Consider the following 21,622-nt stretch of genomic DNA (forward strand, 5'->3'; position numbering starts at 1 on the left):
AAGTGCAAAATGACTGTTCTGTGCTTTTGGCCGTTTAAAGGCCCGCTGGCACTGCCTATATGGGAGGCTGGACCTGGCCGATGGCAGTATTCCTATGCTTATAGCCGTGTGGTGTACGCTCCATAATATTTGTGAAGGGAAGGGTGAAAGCTTCACTCAGGGCTGGACCGCTGAGGTTCAGCACCTGGAGGCTGAATTTGAACAGTCAGAGACCAGGGCTATTAGAGGGGCACAGAACAGGGTCATAAGGATCAGGGGTGCCTTGAGGCAGCAATTTGAAGCTAAAAGCCACTAATTGTTGCTATGCTTGGGAGTCCAATGCTTGTAATGGTAGTAGGTGATTGTGATTGATGCAAACAATGCACTATGAAGGTTTACGAAAAGTGCCTGTTGCTTTGAAAGGCCTCTGTTTGCTTTCAATTAATGGAATAAAGATTGCTTTCAAACCAAAACAACTCTTTTATTAAAAATCAACTGGAGGAGAGAGACCAACAAAACAGCACATCAGCACTGAGGGGGATGGGGAAAGGGAGGGCCCCAGGAGGAGGCAGCGTCTTGGGGAAGTGGGGGGGCGCCTGGGAAAGAGTTTTGCGACAGTGGCTGCAGGGGAAGACTGGCGTGGAGCTGCTCGGTTTGCAGTGCTATAGTGCCTGGAGCGTGTGCGCTTGGCACTCCATAAAATTTAAGAGCTGCTCCGTGGCTTCGTTCTGGTGTGTTGCATTCTCCTGTCGGTCCCTCTTCTCGCTGTCCCACCACTCCTTCAATTTTTGTTTTTCGGCCACGGAGTGCATCATGACATCATGCGGAAAGTCCTCTTTAGTTCTTCGTGGACGCTTTCTAATTCTGCACAGTGGTTCAACCAGCGATAAAGAGGGAGGCTGAACTCCCAAGGTCATATCTGTGAAGCCAAAATGCAGAGCATTTACAGAAGCAGTATTGTTTGCAACACAGAGACCACGGATTCAGTGATTTTAAAACACAGCCATTGTTCACATACCTGTCTCTAACTGGCTGACCCCAGGCAAGCACACATGAGCCACAAGACCCCCCAAATGGTGAGTAACCACAGCGGCAGGAAAAATCAGGTTCCAGGACCGTACGGCACACTGGGCACGTGGCTCTTGGGGAGAGCCAGCACTGTAGGGGGGGGCCTTATAATCATTATTGTATTTTCCACAGGCTGTGTTCATTATGGAAGATATCTTGCTGCTGAGAGTGAACAGGGAATCAAGGAAGGGTCTTTTCTAAGACTGCGGCTTCCGCCCTGGCCCTTATGCAGCTCGCCTGTGTGCAGCAATGGTCTCCCTCCCCCCCCCCCCCCCCCCCGCGGCAGAGTGGTGCAGGAAAGTTACCCTTAATGGTGCAAGAAACAAAGCAGCTCTGCCAAAGAACCTGTGATAGCAGATTGCCCAGTGTCTCCATGAGAGTTTTGTGGAGATCTCTGAGGCAGATTCCTATGAAGTGAGGGAGTCAAGCAACATCATACAGACACACGCCTGCTTTCTGCAACCTTCATGCTCCCAACAACTTGCCTTAGCGATTTCCTAAAATCAAAGCCACTTTCCCAGGGGCCTCCTCTCCTGTTTGCATTTCCTCTAAGGCAGAGAAGAGCTCCTGGCTGCATGCATCTCTGACCTCCGAGTCGTCTTCTGCCTCTGGGTCCCAATCCTTGTTCAAGATTTCCTCCTCCTGGCTCGGTCCACTATTGACTGGCATGTGAGCCACTGAAGTATCCACAGTGACCTTTGCAGTGGAGGTGGCGTTGCCAGCGAATATCGCGTCCAGATCTTTGTATAACCGGCAGCTCATAGGCGTGGAACTGGAGCGGCGGTTTGCCGCCCAAGCCATTCTGCAGCTCCTTCACTTTGACCCTGCATTGCAGTGTGTCCCAGTCATGGCCCCTTTCTGTCCTGAATCATGAGATCTGGCCGTAGGTATCATAATTCCAATGGCTGGAGCGCAGCTGGGCCTGGACAGCCTCCTTTCCCCCAAATGCTGATGAGGTCCAGCAGCTCAGAGTACAGAGGATCGCCTGGTACATGGAGCAGGCATGGTCACCTGGAAAGATGTGCTGAGACTGATGACCAGAAAGGCAAGAACAGGCATTGTGCATGTGACTGGGGTCTCAGCTGGGGCCAGCTGAGTCATTCAATTAAGGTAAACCCCAAAGAATGGGGAAGACACTCTGCATAAAGCTGGTGGATATTCCAATACTTAGATTTACCAAGCCACCATACAACAGCTTCTTTATTACCTTACTGGTTACTCAGAAATCCAAAAAACAAAAAAGAGAGAATGGTTAAAAGATCAATATACATACAACCATGAGTTCAATTCATTGAGGTTTAGATTCATAGCAGAGATGGTGAGCTTTGTAGTTGCAAAGAGTTCCTTTAGAATTCACTTCATAGGTTATAGTCCAATGTGCAAATATCATAGTCAGGGCGTACCACCCTAACTAAGACCTCAGTCTTGCGACTCAAATGTCCCTTGATGAAGCTTAAGCAAATCTGATGACAGAATCAGAACCCAAGGATCTTTTATACAATTTCATGTCCTCTTTGATAAGTTGGGAGTTCTTCCGGGAACAAAAGGTAATTAGGATGACTTTGAAAGAGGTCCTCACTGGTACTTAGCTATAGAATTAACTTAAGGCAATTTTGCTTGTTCCTCCACCATTCACAGATTATTTGCTATACATTTCAAAAAGAGATGAATACAGAGAGATCCCGTGTTTACAATTTATTTAAATGCTAGGACGGGGTAGGCAACCTATGGCACGCATGCTGATTTTCAGTGGCACTCTCACTGCCTGGTTCCTGGCCACGAGGCCAGGGGCTCTGCATTTCAATTTAATTTTAAATAAAGCTTCTTAAACATTTTAAAAACCTTATTTACTTTACATACAACAGTAGTTTAGTTATATATTATAGACTTTTAGAAAGAGACCTTAAAATGTATTACTGGCACACAAAACCTTAAATTAGAGTGAATGAATGAAGACTCGGCCCACCACTTCTGAAAGGTTGCCGACCCCTGTGCTAGGATGTTCTTTTGATCTCTGAATTATCAGAATACAGCATAGACAGGGACTTGATTACGTTGTCAACCATACTCATACATATGTAAATACACAAAAACACACACATCTCCCCACATGTCTTTTGAGGGTTATTGTGCAGGATGTTTAACCCTTTCTAGCCATGTGTCACAGTGGGACCCCTCCGGGGGGGCCAATTGCAGCACTGTAATCGACCAGGGTGTAGCCCCAGCGCAGAAAGCTGTACGCGCCTCATTGGGGTGGTTTTTTACAGCGCTGCAACTGTGCAGTTTCTGCGCACTAAGTGGCTTGGCAGTCTGTACACAGTGGTAGTTACACCGCAGAAGCTGCTTTACTGTGCAGAAACTTGCCAGTGTAGACAAGGCCTGAGTCTTTGGTTAGTGATTTGAACCATGAGTCTTTTTCCAGAACTGTGGTTCTGTTGTGTCTATACCAGAGGTTCTCAAACTATGGTCTGCAAGTTCCATTCTATGGTGTGTGCAGGCATGGGTCCTCTTATTATGTGCCTGGACTCTGGAGAAGACGCACATGTAAGGTGAGCTGGTGGCCTCAGGAGGTAGGTGAGAGGGGGCAGTAGGGTGAGAAGAGGGGGTTGGGGGAATTTAGGACGTGCAGGGCTATGGCAGCCAGAGAAGGGTGACTTTCCCCAGCTCCAGGGCTGCAGTTGCCAGGAAGAGACCCCCGTCCTTCCCAGCCCCAGCTCGGGGGCTGCTGCCGCGGGGGAGAGAGGGCACATCCATCGCATTAGAAAGTTAAGACTACTGATAATAGTTGTAGAACAAAAAAACGTTAATTTTTTTTATATAGCGTTTTTATCCAAAGCATTTTACAAGAGTTAGCTAAGAGTACAAACAACATTTGGAAAGATCATTAAGTGGTCAGCCGAGACCCTCGGCAATTTTCAAGTGGTCTGTGGGGGAAAAAAAAAAAAGTTTGAGAACCCCTGGTCTATACCTTGTTATCTGCTTCATGACTCCCAAAGTCTTGGAATTGCTGCTTGTGTTGCTTTGTGGACAATTGGCAGTGCAGTATGGATTTGGATAAGTGGGGTTTTGTGTTGGAGATCCAGACAGAAGTGAGTTAATATGCCAATAACTAGATTTCCTACACGGGTTCATACTGATGTATCATTTTTGGGTCTCATGACAGAAGTGGTTTCAAACATGGGTAAGATGCATAGTGCAAGCCTTCCTTTACTCTGATGCAGCCATTTACACTGGGGGATTGTACAGATATGTAGCTACGCAGGTATAAATTCCTGATATAGACAAGCCCTTAAAGAGGAGCTGATGCTGAAAATGCTGTTTGCATCATGTATTGGATTGTTTAGCTTCCAAGTTTGAAAATCAACATTTCCAGTGACTACTGGTGCATATAATTATTTCCAGTTGTGTCTACAATAATATTCTATTCATTTTAGGGATCATGCCTTTTATGTTTGTATTCTGAGGCGCTCATAATTATAATCAGACTATAGGAGAAAAGGAGTACAAAGCATATACTGTTAACAACAAAGTAAATAGTTAAAATAGGACCTCTAAACTTCCTACAACACCAGCAGTGTTTGTTCCATCACTGTAGTTAATCCATTTCCTCCAGGAGGTGGTTGGTAGGTAGGTTGATATGGAAGAATTCTGCCCGTTACAGCGGGTTAAATCGGCCTAACTCCAGGGGTCACAGGGCAGGTCTTCACTACAGGGGGGGGGGTCGATTTAAGATATGCAAATTCAGCTACGCGAATAGCATAGCTGAATTCGACGTATCGGCACCGACTTACCCCGCTGTGAGGACGGCGGCAAAATCGACCTCCGTGGATCCCCCTGGACCACTGGTGGAGTAAGCGCGTCGATTCAGGGATCGATTGTTGCGTCCTGACGAACGCGATAATTCGATCCCCGAGAAATCGATTTCTACCAGCAGATTCAGGCGGATAGTGTAGACCTAGACCTAGACCTAGCCACAGCGTGAAGTTTTTCACAGCGCTGAGGGATTTAGGGAGGAGGGGATGTTGCGCCGTTGTAAAGGGCAGTTTATGGCACTAACTGGCACTGGGCTTGCACCGTCCCCCTGTGCACTGGCCACTATCAGTGCGCGGCTCTCCCGTGCTGGCTCGTGCGCTTGGCATAAAAGGCAGGCGGAGGTGGGCGGGCTCCTTGATCCGGGGATCGGGGCCTGTTGGGCGCGGCCGCAGCGCTCGCGGGGGCCTAGCAAGGCCGGGACGCAGGAGCGGAAGCGGGCGGCGGAGCAGGTTTCCGGGCGGACCGGGCCTGGGGACCGAGTTTGCCGCCGCACCGAGCGGAGCGGCCGGCCGGAGCAGAGAGGGAGCTGGTTGGGTGTCGCCATGAGCCGCCTGCAGGAGGACGATGATCCCTACGTGATCGAGGAGCCCAGCGATGAGGAGCCGGGGCAGAGCAGGTACCGAGCGACCCGGGGAGGGGGCGCTGAGAGAGCCCCCCGCAGAGCCTGACTGGGCCTGGCGTCCCCATGACTGACGCAGGCAGAGACAGGCCAGTGCCGGGGCAGGACTCGGAGGAGTCACGCGAAGACTCTGCTTCTTTACTCTCCTCTTCTAATAAAGTTCCAGACTGCGGCCCCCACACGCCCAGCGTAAAGTATTTCCATTGATAATAGCCGGAATGTACAGGCAGGCAAAGTGTGCGAGCTGCTGCAGGAGAACTTCTTAGAGTCCCACCTTAATGAGCATAAAACGTGATGTAACAAATGCTGCATAAAGTTCTCGTTTACAGCTCTGCCGAAACAACCTGCGTATGACGCTTTACCTCTTTCAATCTCAAATCTGATCCCTCCATCATTTCTTGCCACTGTAAAAATTGAAATTGATAATAAACCCTTAAAACCCATAGTTTTGCACAACTGTGAATGTCTCCATTGAAAAATGTTTAAAAGTACATATCCATATTAGCTGTTGAAATTATTTCTTTTAAAAATAGAATTCTGCCAAGCTTATCTATATTCCCATTTCAGTTTCTAGTCCTACTTTATTTTATTTTCAGTGTTTGTTTTGGATTATTCTAGTGCCTTGTAACACCTTGAAAACTAAATTTATAGGTTTATTGGCATTGTGATTGCATCAGTGTAAGTAAGCATACATGGTTCATTGCAAGAACACTACAGGAACACAAGTCTTACATTCTCATAAAGACTTCTTGAAAATGGTCTTGTGCACTGTTGACTCCTTCATTCCCACACTGTGTCACCACACAAAAAAGTTTCTTATTGCACTGCTGCTGTGCATTGCCAAGAAATGAAGCACAAGGGGCATATACTGGAAGGGAGGCAGGCTGTAATTTATGGTGAATAGTATATGATTTCACTCAAATGCAATTTCCTCTTTTAAAGGAAACATAATTTTCTAGGACTTTTTTTCAAAGCTTGCTGCTGTTTTTTTTTTTTTTTTTTAAACTTACAATCAGAGTAGTTTTTTGTTTAAACTGAAATATTTAAGACTCCACTTTACAATGCATAGGTAGATTGTTGTGCTTACCCACAGACCCACTGACTTCACTGTCAATTGCAGGATTGTGGCCTTAGTATATAGGCCAAAATGGAGCAGTTGTCCAACTAAAATGGTAAAATATGTCTAGTCATTAGACAGATAACTTGTTCCAATACTTCAGAACAATTCAAAAGATATTTTTATTGCATCAATAGAGAGGTTGATATTTTAAGCCAATAATAATGGATTTTAATACTTAAATATCCTATAGCTCAGAAGATGAAGTGGATGTGCTTTTATATGGCACTCCCGATCAGAAGCGCAAACTGATAAGGGAGTGCCTTACTGGAGAAAGTGAATCTTCAAGTGAAGATGAGTTCCAAAAGGAAATGGAGGCGGAACTAAACTGCACCATGAAAACTATGGAGGGCAAGTGGAAGTCACTAGAAACAGGTAAATATATTTGTTTTAGTATCTGCTCTTCTATACAATAGTCAATTATAGGGTGGCTGAGTTAATGCATTATTTGACCCTTCAGTTTGATTATGGGTGTGTTCACTGATAATCATAGCTGGACATCTGTGCTAAAATGATCAGCAATTAAATAGTTCACCTAGCCATTTAAATTAAACTACTATCAATATCCCAATGCTCATTTAGATGAATGGGGCATTTCACACTTTCCAGGACTTTTCTTCCTTTCTTGGTCTTGCTGAGCTTCTGCTCTTTCATTTAGTGGCTTGCCTTCCTTGGTCCACTGCTCCTTTTTAGGGGATCTCCAGTCCTGTTCTCATCCTGCCCTTCCTCCATGTACATGGGAGGCTGTCGCTGTACTTCTCCCCCTGCCTCCAGTGGCTCCCTGATGTTGCCAGGATTTGGATCACCCGCTCATAGAAGGAACAACAGGCAGCAGATTCCCTCCATCTGCAGCAGATTCCCTCCATCTGCTGCAGATCATCTTGAGAGCTGTCAGCCGCCACTTCTGACATATGGGACTTAGCCCCTATGACATGGGGCTCTAGGAAGTGGTCACCTACTGGCAATGGAGAGGAAAGAAGTAAAAATAAACTACTACTTATGTTACAAAGTGAAAAAGAAATTGCTTACTGCCCAGGAGCCCCCAGAGCTAGAAGAGTTTAATTGGAGAGTAAAGCTACACTAAAGGGTTTTTCTAGAGTAGAGTTTGTGATTCTGTTTTAACTTGAGTGAATTGATTGCTGATTAAATTGTGTTAACTAACAGAATTGCAAATGCTAATCTGGACATGCTACAAATATTTGTTCCAAGACACACACATCTGTGGCGTCAAGTATCAGAGGGGTAGCCGTGTTAGTCTGAATCTGTAAAAAGCAACAGAGGGTCCTGTGGCACCTTTGAGACTAACAGAAGTACTGGGAGCACTTGCATCTGAAGAAGTGAGGTTCTGACCCACGAAAGCTTATGCTCCCAGTACTTCTGTTAGTCTCAAAGGTGCCACAGGACCTTCTGTTGCTTTTTACACATCTGTGGTTTACCATGGCTGTCACAGAATAAATGTTTCTAGTCTTTGACTAGCATTTTAGATACACAGCCACTTTTTAAGCTTAGTGGTGCTGGTCTAACCTTAGTGGCTTTAAGCAATTTTCACAGCTGCTTTTGTAGGCTTTAAAGCTTTGCTTTCTCTCTGAGCACTTGTAATGTTCAGAAGACTTCTTAAGTGAAAATCAGATGCTTTTTAAGGCATCCAAAGCAGCTACAAGGATTCCCTTCTCAGAAGGAAAGGAATAGTGTTTGATGTGTTGAACTTAGTAAACCTCAGTCCCTGGGTGTGCCACAATTTTAAAGTGTTGGTATTGGTTAATGTATCGTGTTATAGCAAACAATGTTCAGTTCCATTTTGTGCTTTTCTAAGGGAAATTGGTACTGTTAGGAGGAGTATATTTGAATGTAATCAATTAGGGTGAATAACATGCACTTCAAACAGTGTCATTATTTTCTCAAAAAGCTATCAGATTGAAACTAGTTAAAATCAAAATGTGTTAACAGGCAAAAAAAAAAGATTTTAAACCTTAGCCTCTTGACAGAACACTGATGATAAATATTTCGAAAGCTAGTCTATGAACTGGGAGTATAATTATCTCTCTCACAGCAGGACTAAAAGCTGCTTCTGAATAGCCAAAGCTGTCCATCTCCAGAATGCTTCCCTCAGATATATTTCTGTTCTTTAAGATTCAGAGTGACATAGTGGCCAGGGGGATTAGTTTCTTACTGTGGAGGAGAACATGTGTTTCTTTGTTCCTGTTACAAAATTACCTTCCCAAGTCACCTATTAAAAGGTCCATTTTAAACAGGATCTTTGATTTGCAGACATTTCAGCAAAGTAAATCTTGTTTTTTCAGTTAACTGGACAGAAGTGAACCTGTGCATAGTTTCCAGTTAATTATCTTTGTATTACCAAAGAGGCCATATAACACTTTCCTGGGTAGAGTTCCATCATTTGCAAATGATGGCTCACCCCGGACTATACTCTGACCATCCTTTTGAGCTGACATTATGTCCATTAGTTGCTTTATGATTGGTATATCTGTGCCTAGAGAAGATGATGTAGGTACATTTTATAAATTAGGCCCCAATCCTGCAAAGACCTCAGTGTGTGTAACTTTATGCAGTGTGTAGAGTCACATCGAAGCCAGTGCATGGAGCATCGTACGATCAGTTTAATATTTAGGAGTTTTAATAGCATTTACATAACACTATTTTCAAGATAAAGTTAGACACATCAGCTAGTGGGTTACTGGTGTAAAGTGATATGTCTCAATTTAGACAGGTTCCCAACTAATGTGTCTAAATTTACCTCTAAATAAATTGTTATGTAAGTGCTATTAAATCTTCTAAATATTAAACTAACCATATCATTATCCATGCATTGATTTCAGTGGGACTACTCGCAGGGTAAAGTTACACATGTGCATAAGAATGGGATCGCAGTTGCTTTTTCAAACAGTTACAGAGAATGTGCCTTTGGTGATCCCTTGTCCTGAATTCACTCTTAGAGATATAGTCTGTTTCTGTATATTGGGCTCATGATGGCTAATTCTGGTGCTTTCTTATTTTATTTGGTTATAATTTCATAAATAGGTACTTCCTCAAGTACTGGACAAGCTGGAACAGTCACCACTACAAAGTACTATGACGACATTTATTTTGACTCTGATTCGGAGGATGAAGATAAAGTAGGTAAATGACTGAGGAAAGAGTTGGCTACCTCTACAGCAATATACCCTGCTCCAGACGTTGAAGAGTCCTCCCTAGAGTCAGGGATTGTGGCTGGAGAGGGTCTTGAGGGCAGGTGGTTAGGTTGGGGGCATGTAGGTCATCTCACACCACCATCAAAATTCTGAAAAAGAGGTGGTAATTTGTATAGCCTGGTTCTGCATTAATCCTTCTCTGGCAGTGTTCTGCAGAAGAGAGTGATCCAAGTCTTTGTTTTAATGGGGATTATTTGTGATTGTAGCACAGCAAAAATGAAGTAGAAACTGTCACTTTGGTTAATTAGTTAAATAGATCAGTGGTTCTCAGTCAGGGGTCCCAGGCCCCCTGTGGGGCTGCAAGCAGGTTTCAGGGGATCCACCAAAATAAACCAGAGAGGGGCCAGCGTTAGACTCACTGAGCCCCACTATCCAGGGCTGAAGCCGAAGCCCGAGCAACTTAGCTTCGTGAGGGCCCTCTGTGATATGGGGCCCTGGGCAACTGCCCTGCATGCTGTCCAGATTGCCGGCGGCTTTTAATCTACTGGATTTGCAGAAAAAAAGTTGTTGTGGCACAGGTGGGCCATGGAATTTTTATAGCATGTTGGAGAGTGGGGGGCTCAGAAAGAAAAAGGTTGTGGACCCCGGAAATAGATAATAGTTCTCCGTTCAATGGATCATGTTATTTGGGAGGTAGAGTTCAACTATGTTCGCACAAATCTCCCAGGTACACAGGCGGCCAGGAAAAAAAAGAGACATCAGCAGCGCCGGATTCCTACTAACGATGAGCTACTCTATGATCCAGAAGAAGATGATCGAGACCAAGAGTGGGTGGACTCTCAGAGACGAGGGTAAGCAGCTGTAAACATTTTAACCCTTAAAAATATTCTTAAATATGCCGAGTAATTTAGAAGACTGTGCTATAAAGGCAGTATGTCTAAAAGTTGTTTTGTTGATTCAGAGTTTCATTTTAAGTATATGAAATAAAAAAGCTTGTTTTAATACAGTGTTCACTTATCCACATTTACAGGTCCCTTTTTGTGATGCTCTGAACCTGTAGGTACTTACTTAGGGCCAAATCCTACTCCACATGAACTTCCCACTGACTTTAATGGGAGTTCTAGTAGGATTTGACCCTGCAAATTTCACCAGAGAAAGTAATGATTATAAGTGCTTCTTTATTACCACCCCATTTGCTTTATATTTTTATTCTTTTTATAAAAAAAAAAAAAGCCTGATCCTGCAAGTCACCCATGTGTAGCACTCCCATTGAAGTCAAAGGGCGTTCCACATACAGTGACCTTGCAGGATTAGGTGACATCTAATATTTTTTTTTTTATGTCCTGGCCTATTTTGATCACCAGATTGTTTAGCTATAGGTCAGTGTTTAGTGTGAATGCATTTTTGTTTTTGACAGGCTTGGAATTTAGTGAGGCAGAAAAAGAGTGTTTGGATAAAATTGAAAGAGCCTGGCGCTTCTTTTCTGTGGGATTTTGGGGGTGTGTTTGAAGTAAAAATCCTTTGGACTGCAGGAAAACTAGATTCTGCAGCTTAACAAGAACTGATGAAAGCAGAATTAAATGGCTTGTGGTGATTATACCTAGAAAAAATGCACCCTACTTCATGCAGAGCAAAGGATCATGATCCAAAAATCCACACTCAGTTAAGATTCAAAATCCTGAGCAAATTTGGATTGGGAGAGCAGGGTTCCAGGAGGTATCAAACATTTGCTGTGGGGAGGCGGGGGTGTGGTTGTAAATATAGCTTTAAGGTTCAGTCTAGATGCCTAACCTGTAGGGATGGATATCTTCACCTGTTTGTTTACTTCTTGGAAGGTACCAAAATATAAGAAGAACTCAGCAGCAGCAGTCCAAACCTCCAGCCATTCCAAACAGTGATGCTGTTTTGAACTGCCCTGCTTGCATGACTACATTGTGCTTTGACTGTCAGAGGTAATTACTGAACCATAAACATGAAGTGATCTTTCTGTAATGTCTTATTTTCAGCTGCAGTGAAATATGTAATTTACACTTATTAGTTTTAAACAGAGCAGATGTGTCATTATGGAAGTAAAGGTGTGGATTCAACACATGCATGCAATTATATTTCACCTTGGATCAGCAGTAGCAAATCTAGAATTTTTCTGTACAGAGATCGGGGTGGGACCAGTATGGAAATAAGCAATACGTAGAAGAGTGTTTTGCAGATGCACTGAATATTTATGAGACAGTGATTTGCACTATATCTAATGCTTTTCAGAAGTGTTAATCTTAAAGATCCTGTCTGTTTTGCAAACCAGTCAGTCAGCTGTATTTTCAGTCAATTTGTTAGCGGCTTGGCTCAACCTCTGAATGAATAAATGATCAAATACTCAAATGATACTCAGTCTTTGTGGTATGTTGATAGTTTTTCAGCTAAGCAAGAGTTTGAATATGGGGGGAAGTGGTAGTCACAACCAGATTAGTAAATATCCCTAGCAATATGATGATGATATGAAAGAATATTGGGTCACAGTGAACTAGTATTCCAGAGCGAATACAGAACATTGAGATGAAGGTACTGGGTTCATGTTTGACTGGTTGCGGGAAAATGCCTCTGCTCTTGCCCAAAACAATTTCCTGGAGTGTTCAAATTATTTTTAACTCATCTGGACTTCACTATCCTAAGCGTTATAATGATCTTTGGTGCCTAGTCTTATGTCCTTGACACTAGGAGTTAATTTTCTTAATATTGTAACTGAGTTTGTACCCACCTTATCCCAGATTTTGAAGAGAGAAATCTTAACAAAAACACAAATTTGAGAGGGGGGGGAAATTAACACCTTCCTCTCTGAACCGTTGGCTGTCATCTGCTACACTTTGTACTTCTCACTTGGTCTCCTTTTGGGCTCTGTGCTGCATACAAAAGTTGCACACTCTTCTTGAGATGTAGATTTTAGAGACCGTATAATGATGTTCACAAAGGCCCAGTCCTGAGAAGTGTTGAGCTCTCTTATCTATTTACCTTAATGGCAGTTGCCTGGTGTTTCAGGCTTTGAAAGGACTGCTTGGCTAAAATGGAGGAAGTCACTGTTCATACTGAGAAGGTCTTTGAAAGCCAAAACTGAATGAGAGAAGCGAGGTATGTCTGGGTCAGGTTTATGGTTGAATAACAGATGCAAAGATTTGGGATCATTTTAGCAGGAAAGAGTTGGGAACATACAGCATGGAGATGAATTGAGGAACAGTAAAACAGAATTTTATTAGGATGGAAACAGGCAAACTGTGTGTGTGTGTGTGTGTGTGTGTGTTTTCACCCCTTCCTTGAAAGCTGTCCTGCAGGTTGGATATGAATTGATCTTTCTAGGGTAAATATATTAGCTCACATATTTAACAATTTAAGATACTAAATTTACATTGGCATGAGATTTGCGGTTCATAAACATTTTTCTGAAAAACAAAATTCGTTTTGGACTGATCTGAATCATGAGAAATGACAGGCTTAAAATGATTTTGAATATTTCATGTTGGGGCAAATGATGATTCAAATTCTGGCTTCTAATCTTTGTCCCATTTTTAGCCATAAATCATCATTCATGATTCCATAGTAATATAGCTATGTAGTTCAGGGATGCTCATCAAAATAAGCATTTATTTATTTAACAGCTTAACTTCAAAACTAAAGAAACGCTACATTTTCCTGGCTTTTGTAGTTGTGATTTTTATTTTGTTTATAAGACTTCACTTTTGACAGGCTGCTAGTCCTTTGATTTGGTGTTTCCTGTCTTCAATCCTACCTTCAGCAGTGTTAACCAGTTTTGTGGAAGCAGAATTCTATCAGAGAATATGACCATTGCATTTTCTTCTCTTCTTCCTAGACATGAATCCTACAAAACACAGTACAGAGCAATGTTTGTGATGAACTGCTCAGTTAACAAAGAAGAGGTTCTAAAATACAAAGGCCCAGTGAACAAGAAGATAAAGAAAGGGCATAAGAAAATGAAACACAGCAACGAGATCACCACTGTGCAAGCAAATCAGGAAGAGGAGGAAGTATATCATCCAGTCAAATGTACCGAATGTTCAACTGAAGTGGCAGTCTTGGATAAAGATGAAGTTTTCCATTTCTTCAATGTTCTAGCAAGCCACTGTTAATGTGGAAAAACAGCTGTGCTGTTTAAGACTGTATGAAATTTCAAAAATGTGGACAATATTTTATCCTTTTTAAAAACAAAACCCTTTTGTATCATTTGAAAAGACTGAAAGAATCTTTGTAAAACTTCATGGAAGAGATATAGTTAACTGATCATATTTGGGAGCAATATTCTGTCTCAGTCCCTCAGATAATGATAAAAGCATAGAGAGTTTAAATTCATGTACATAGCATGCCATATTTTTGTGTATTAGAACCATTGCTCATGTACATATGCAGTATGTTGACGTGTGTTAAACTGTTGCTGAGAATAAAAACGCTGTAAACTAGAGATCTTCTCCATACTTGGATTGAGTGATTTTAGGGTGCTGATTGTGTTGATGTATTTGGATACTGACCCCACTAAAGTGTCTAAATATGGATGTTTTTATTTGTGCACATTGAAAGGTTTTGTATTCTTCTTTTTGCTTTGTTCCCTGCACGTCTCATTTAAGCAAAAATATTTAAACTTGGAGTTAAAAAATCCCTGAGCTTTAATTATAGATTGTAGGTAAGTAAGATAGGCTTTTTTGTGTTTTCTGTTACATTTTTTCCCATTTGTGGTGACTGATGGACATGTCTTAAGAAGAAGATGTGTATACAATCAATTCTATTGTCATGGAAATAGCTTGTTTTTTTTCTCTTTGTTTAGTAGACTGACAATTTTTTTTATGGCAGCAGTTTTTCTTATCTGGTAGTTTGGACTTTTTGTCAACCAGAATACAAAGTCACTCTCAAGTTAATGGTTGATCCATTAATCTGCTTGACAAAGCATATTCCCAGAAGCTAGCCTCTTGGTTTTGATTACCTAAGAGCACTTTTTCTGTTGCTGTGGTTCTCAGTATTTCTCAGACTTTTCAGATTGGTGACGACTTACTCAAAGTAAAATATTTTCATTACCTCCTTGTATTTACTTATGAAAGTGAGAGTAAAAAGTATCAGTTATAAGCCTATATAATTAGTGTATGTATTTCGAGAAGTTGACAGAGAATACTTGACTTTGAAGGATAAAGGTGGACAGGGAGTGAGATTTTCTTTGCATGACTAATAACATTTTCAGTGCCTCAACCTCCCAGATTGCCTTTTGTGATTCCCCTGGGGCCCACAACCCACTGTTTGAGAAACACCGGTATAGCTATCCAATGCTTCATCAAATCAAATAAGCAAACCTATTAACCAAATGAGTAATCTGGAATTTTGTATTGAAGCATGCTGACCCTTTTAAGAATGGGTGCCATGAGCCCAGCTGGTGGTGGGGATTTGGCCCTCAAAGGCAGAGGAACTCTAGGAAACGTAGTTCCAGAGAGAAATCCTGTCTCTGCTGGGACTACATACGGTGAGCCTGGGACTGAGTTTGAAGCAGGCTGGGATGGAAATAAGACCTAGTTTGGTCTTTCCACAATGACAGACGTAGAGTTGGGAAAGAGCTACAAGGGTGGTGGCAGTGGAGTGGAGCCAGGTGCAGCCTAAGAGCAGGACAAGATGTAGAAAGAGCCAGAGAAGGGGTGATGTGAGAAGGAAGAGACACAGGCAGGCATAAGCAGAGTGGCATTGGGGTGTGACACCTGCATTTAGCGAGGGGCTGAGTCCCAGGATTTCCTTCCATCCTCCCTTAGCCCTGCTCCAATAGGGCAAAGGAATTGTTGAGCCCAGGTAACAAACTACAGAGCCTGACGAGGGGCAAAGTGGACTACTTTAACACAGAAAGGTCACCAAAAAGTCTGTGTTGTATTTTCACACTGCCTCAGCTACTGTATAGCCTTTGGAGAGAGCCCTGCATAATTAGGAGTGAAGAGCTAGCTATTGAATGCAGGGAAGACTGAAAGATTGTGTTTTTGGTGGATTTTGAACTTTTAACTGCTGGGTCAAAAGCATCATGACAGCCTACAAGGCCGGACTAGTAGGGAAACTGAGGTGCAGATGTATGACTGACACTTGAAAGGTAAACCACTCCCCTACAGCGTTCTTTTGGATCCTTTGCTGATTTTTTGACAACCAGGTACCGGCACAGTGGCAGTGACCAAGAGTATTATCTATGCTTGTCCAGAAGGTTGCTGCTGTTTCTTCTGGATGTGGATCTTGCCACAGTGATCCATAGCTTTGTCATTTTGGGATTACTGCAATTTGCTTGCACAGAATTAAACTGCTAAACTAAGAGCAGTGTTGTAACCATGCTGGTTCTAGGATATTAGAGAGACAAGGTGGGTGAGATAATATCTCTTGGGCCAATTTCTGTTGGTGAAAAAGACAAGTTTTTTGAGCTTACACGGATCTTGAAAGCTTATCTCTCACCAACAGAAGTTGGTCCAATAAAAGGTATTACCTCACCTATCTTGCCTCTCTAAACTAAGAGCACTCGTACTTCAGCTGGTACAGAAGGCAACATTGCTGAGAGCAATATAAGGTGCTGGTTTTAATCTATAAAAACACTTAATTGGGTTGGGTCTGGTTACCTCAGGTTCTCTGTCCTTTTATAATACCGTGCCAGCTGAGATCATCTCAGGCACTCAAGCTCTCAGTTCCTTGGTTAATCATAAAGGGGTTCAGTCAGGCCATTTTCAGATAGGTGTCATTGACTGTAGAACTTGCTTTCCCCATTAATTCAGCAGAGAACAGACTCAATCTGTTCAACTTCAGCTCAATGCAAGGCTCATCTGTTCTCCTAAACCTTTTCTGGGGTGTGGGAATGGATGTGGTGGTGGAAGTATTCTTAGAGTCACCCAAATCCCTCCTGATTGAGTATATGTATTTTGGGACATTAGGGCCTGTGTGCAAAGAAGCACATCTTCAGAGTTTGAATTGTATAAAACACAATCTAAAGGGGGGGGAGAATTCCATATGTCAGGAGTGTAAATACATTGGCAAATGGCAATCAAAAGATGGAAATAACTTTACAGCTATATTCAAAAGTCCAGCTGAATTTGAGCACACAGACTGGCTAGAGTGACATAGGGAACCTTTTGAAGTAACTAGCTAAAATATAGTGCAGAGTGTTGTGTAATGGCATTATCTTCATAATATTAAAATATCAAATGGTGTTCCACATCAAATTGTACTGTGTATGTCACAACTGCTGCTGCTTTAAAAAACAAAACAAAAAAACATGGTTTGGCTTGACATTGTGCAAGAGCTATCCCTATATATGAAGCTATTCAGACAGATGAAATTAATTTTTGTGTACTATTGACTAACTTTTTATTTTGTAAATAAATGTATAAAAAAAAATAATTCATTCAACCTTAGGGGAAGATAATTTAACACATGTTTCAGTAATAGTCCTCCTTTTATCCTACGAATTTTAGGGAAACTACTTGCTGATGGTGGAAATATGAACCAACAATTCTTATAGCCTCTATTTACTGGACTGCAAAGATGTGTATTATTGTAAGCTTTTTGTGAAATGCAGATAGCAGCAATCATTTGGCAGTTTCCAGTAAAATTCATCACTTTCTAGTACTCTCTGGAAGTGTTAGAAATCTATTTTGCTAAATAGCAACACTGATTGATTTATAATAGTGGAATTCCAGCTGGAAAAGAATTGTGACAGTTTGAGTCTCGGAGGGAAGAGTAAATCTTGTTGGCAGAGGAGCAGTTGAAGATCTTAAGCAGTGTAATTCTGATTCTTCTTGTACACCTCTACCTCACTATAACGCTGTCCTCGGGAGCCAAAAAATCTTACCACATTATAGGTGAAACCGCGTTATATTGAACTTGCTTTGATCCACCGGAGTGCTCAGCCCCACCCCCCCGGAGCACTGCTTTACCGCGTTATATCCAAATTCATGTTATATTGAGGTAGCGGTGTAATTGCTGTCCTCTCAATGCAGAATATGTAGACTTTTGCTAAGAATGTCTTGAGTTTAACTGTGAAAAATGTAAGAGTAAAATCCAAATCCATCTCAGTGGTAAACAAGATGTGAAATATGTGCATGAGACACAGGTTATGTCTACACTATAATCTTAAGTCAACCTATGTTAGGTCAATTTAGAGCCACTGCATTAATTACTGCAATGGCTGATGTCCACACTACCCTCCTTCTGTCGGTGGTGTGTGTTCTCACCAGGAGCTCTTCCACCAACATAAGAGCCAATTGAGAGCCCAGCTGCCCACTAGGGCTTCTTGCCTCCCCACTCCCAGCCAGGGGCAGCGGCGCGGGGATTCTCACCTCCGCGCTCCCAGCCAGGAGCCACCAGGGGCTTCTTTGCTCTGGCAAGGAGAGCCACACCCAGAATCCATATGGGCGGCGGGTATAATAGGCCAAGGTAGGCTCTACTCTATAATAGGCCGTGGCCGCCAGACCCCCAGTTGTGGGGGTTGGCGCTGAAGTTTTTGCTTTATTATGCCCCATGCAAGTTACAGGGTGGCTGAGGAGGCACATACCTGACTCCTCAGCCAACCTGGAACCTGCATGGGGCATATCAAAAGCGTCTTCTCACAGACGCTTTTCCCCTGTGCGGGTTGGGTCCGGGGAGGGGAGGCACCATGTAGCTACAGCTAGCCCGGGACTCCTACAGGCATGGAGAGGGGAGGCTTGGGGCTCCTGCAGGTGGGTGGCTTCAGCCAGCCTGGGGCTCCTCCGGGCATGCGGCTTCGGCCAGCTCAGGGCTCTTCCAGGCAGGAGTGAGGAGCCTGCGAGGCAGCCCAAGCCAGGAACTTGTGTGTTAGCCCGGCTTGGAGCAGAGACCCAGCAGAGCCTGGCTGGGGAGCTGGGAGTTGGCTTTCTTGTCAATTTCATGGCTCCTGCGGACATATGCCCTATGTGTCTCATTGAGGTGGTTTTATTATATCAGCATAGCAGGGAAGTTACATTGGTGGCAGGAGCATTTCGGTGTGCGCACCTCAACTGTTTTGTCGATAAAAGCTGATTTTTGTTGACAAAACTGTGTGATGTAGACAAGGCCTAAAATAGGGTTGTCTACCAGAAATCTGTATTCCAAACTTGTCCTGTTTGGGCACTGTGGGTGCTGGGGGGGGGGGGGGGGGGTTGGCACTACACAGCCCAGGACCCCCACTGGTGTTGCAGGCCAACGGGAGCTGCTTGTGGTGGGAGCAGTGCACAGAGCCCTCCAGGCCTTCCCTTCCCTTCCCCTAGGAGCTGCAGGGACATGTGGAGCTGGGTAGGGAGCCTGCCATCCCTCCCTCCCCTCAACACCAGCGGGGGTCCCAGGCCGTGTGGTGCTGCCCACCCCTGCCCACCTCCCTCCAGCACAAGCAGGGGTCCCAGGCCACCCTCCCAGCACCCACAGTGCCCCCCAGCCACCCCCCAGAGCACCCACGGACCCCTGCCCAAGTTTTAGTTAGGGGCATATAGTAAAAGTCATGGACAGGTCATGGGCTGTTTACTGCCTGTGACCTGTCTGTGACTTCTACTAAAAATACCCATGACTAAAACGTAGCCTTAGTCATAAGTTGTAGTCCTTGGCTCCTTCAATAGGATCATTGTACATCGGATGTCCGTCGATGGGCCATCAAGCAGGCCTAGTGCTGATGCCAATCTATCCGGTGGTGTCACCCAGAAACACAGGCCAAGTTTGGAATACAGATATACTATACATATCTATATCATAATACAAAGGTGATACAAACATATAAACAAGATTATCATACCTGGCCGATTATAACATTTTCGCAGATACCTCACATGACATATTTGGTTAGATTCCTTGCAGTTTTATAATATTGGCATGAACAATATCATAAAGTGTCCCACATAGTCCATACAGCATCACACAAGTGTCCCCCAATCTTGTTACTATGTAATATCTTCAAAATGACAGGTCCCAGTCCCTTTCAGACCACTAATTAAGCGTGATTGCCCTTCTACTCCAATGCCTTCAACTTCCAGATCAGTAACTCTTGCTCCAGGTGTAGGTCCAGTCAGGCATCTTTGTATCAACATACCCCTCTGGGTCTGTCTACCCATTCTGAAAGGTCTAATAGGTTTTCAGGACTGCTGTCTGTGGAGCTTACTTAAGTCAAAATACAATATTACAAATAGTAGGTTGGCATAGCACATATGCTATCAGTATTAGCTGTTGGGCCTGCCTATGGAGAGATCTCTAAGGCTTTTCAATGCCATGTGCTATGAGTTTGTGTTTGGAACAAAGGAAGTACCAGAAACATGGCAGAAGGACTATAAAGGCCTGCTGCATCATCTCCATTTTGTCTTCAGTCCTGAGTTTAACTTCAGTGTTACCTACCAGTCTTGGGAGTACCTGCTCTCACTTTTGCAGCCTGCCCTGACCTTGTCATTTCTAGTGAGGGCTGCCCTAGGCACCACCGTGTCACAACTTGGGAATAGTGAAGCTAGTCCCAAGGGTCCAGAGTCAGTACTACTGGCCCAGTTGGTGCAGGTCTGTTAAAGAGTAGGTGAAGTTCTATGCCAGCAGGGTCCATAAAATGGCTAGTGCTACACGCCAAGCAATATGTTTTCCATTTTTGGGATCTGTCCTCTCAACAGAGTGACTATAGGTATCCTGGTATCTTAGAAGAGCAGTCTGTATGTGTTTGTAATAGCTGATTACTTCTCCAAGTTGGCAGAAGCTTATCCACTACCCAATCAAGAAATACAAACAATTGCTAAGATACTTGTTGAGCAATTTGTTTGCCAGTATGGTATGCCTCACTTCTTCTGTATCAACTAGGGTCAAAACTTTGAGTTGTTTTGAGAGGCTTGTGACCTGCCGGAGATAAATAAGATCTGCACCCCACCGTTACCACCCATAGTAGGACAAACTGTTGCAAAGTCTTCACCATATACTGACAGATGTGTTGGCATTTTTTTGTAGACACCCAGTTGATAGAACTAGGATGTCCTGCCTCCCTTAGGCAGGATAACCTATAGAACTAGTGTACGGTTATCCATGGTGTACATGCCATATATGAAGTTCAGGTATGAGATCATCTGCTAAAATTACTGGATGGGGCTGATGTTACTGAAGGGTGTACTAATCCCTAGGTATGTAACCCAGGTGGCAGGTGTTCTCAGTACTGTCAGACAAGCAGCGAAACAGCACTGGAGTAAGGCCACTATCCCAGAAGGAACACACACTGACTTAAGAATATGTCTGCTTGGGTGTTTCAGGAGTGTTAACTGGTTTGGGTTAGGAATCACAAAAGGAAAAGAAGCTTGAGTGCTAAGTTGTTACAGGAAGTACAGTAACTCCTCACTTAAAGTTGTCCCGGTTAACGTTGTTTCGATGTTAAGTTGCTGATCAATTAGGGAACATGCTTGTTTAAAGATGTGAAATGCTTCCTTCTAACATTGTTTGGCAGCCACCTGTTTTGTCCACTGCTTGCAGGAAGAGCAGCCTGTTGCAGCTAGCTGGGGGTGGTTGGAACCAGGGTGGACCAGCAGCCCCCATATCAGCTCCCCGTATCAGCTCCTCACTGCCCTAAGTTCTCTGTGCAGCAGCTGCCTGCAGTTCAGCTGTGTCCCTCCCCCCACTGCCATGTGCTGCTCCTGCCCTCTGCCTTGGAGCTGCTCCCAGAAACTCCCGCTTTCTATAGAGGGGGAGGGGGAAGAGGAGGGCTAATATCAGGGTGTCTCCCCCTCCCCCCTGCACCCCACTTACCCCATCTTCCATAGAGCGGGGGGGGGACACACTACGGAGGGAGCTTGGCCCTAGAATAGGGTTACCATATTTTAAGTGTCCAAAAAGAGGACACTCCACGGGCCCCGGCCCCGCCCCAACTCTGCCCCCAGC

The 21,622-nt window shown here is 43.7% G+C and overlaps 1 protein-coding gene across 1 annotated transcript; it reads left to right on the plus strand.

The window, feature by feature from the left end:
- Positions 1 to 5,301: 5,301 nt before the first annotated feature.
- Positions 5,302 to 13,954, plus strand: EAPP (E2F associated phosphoprotein). The gene is made up of 6 exons (XM_034769313.1): positions 5,302 to 5,476; positions 6,790 to 6,971; positions 9,636 to 9,734; positions 10,473 to 10,596; positions 11,581 to 11,697; positions 13,602 to 13,954. Exons 1-6 carry the CDS (start codon positions 5,403 to 5,405, stop codon positions 13,876 to 13,878), a joined length of 873 nt encoding a protein of 290 aa, XP_034625204.1. The 5' UTR covers positions 5,302 to 5,402; the 3' UTR covers positions 13,879 to 13,954.
- The last annotated feature ends 7,668 nt before the right edge of the window (positions 13,955 to 21,622 follow it).

This window comes from Trachemys scripta, chromosome 4 (assembly GCF_013100865.1).
Source record: "Trachemys scripta elegans isolate TJP31775 chromosome 4, CAS_Tse_1.0, whole genome shotgun sequence".
Taxonomy (NCBI): Eukaryota; Metazoa; Chordata; order Testudines; family Emydidae; genus Trachemys; species Trachemys scripta.

Coding starts and splice junctions, on each gene's coding strand:
- EAPP (XM_034769313.1), top strand. CDS start 5,403: ATGAGCCGCCTGCAGGAGGACGATGATCCCTACGTGATCGAGGAGCCC. Junction 10,597..11,580: donor GTGGACTCTCAGAGACGAGG/GTAAGCAGCTGT, acceptor ACTTCTTGGAAG/GTACCAAAATATAAGAAGAA. Junction 11,698..13,601: donor TTGTGCTTTGACTGTCAGAG/GTAATTACTGAA, acceptor TCTTCTTCCTAG/ACATGAATCCTACAAAACAC.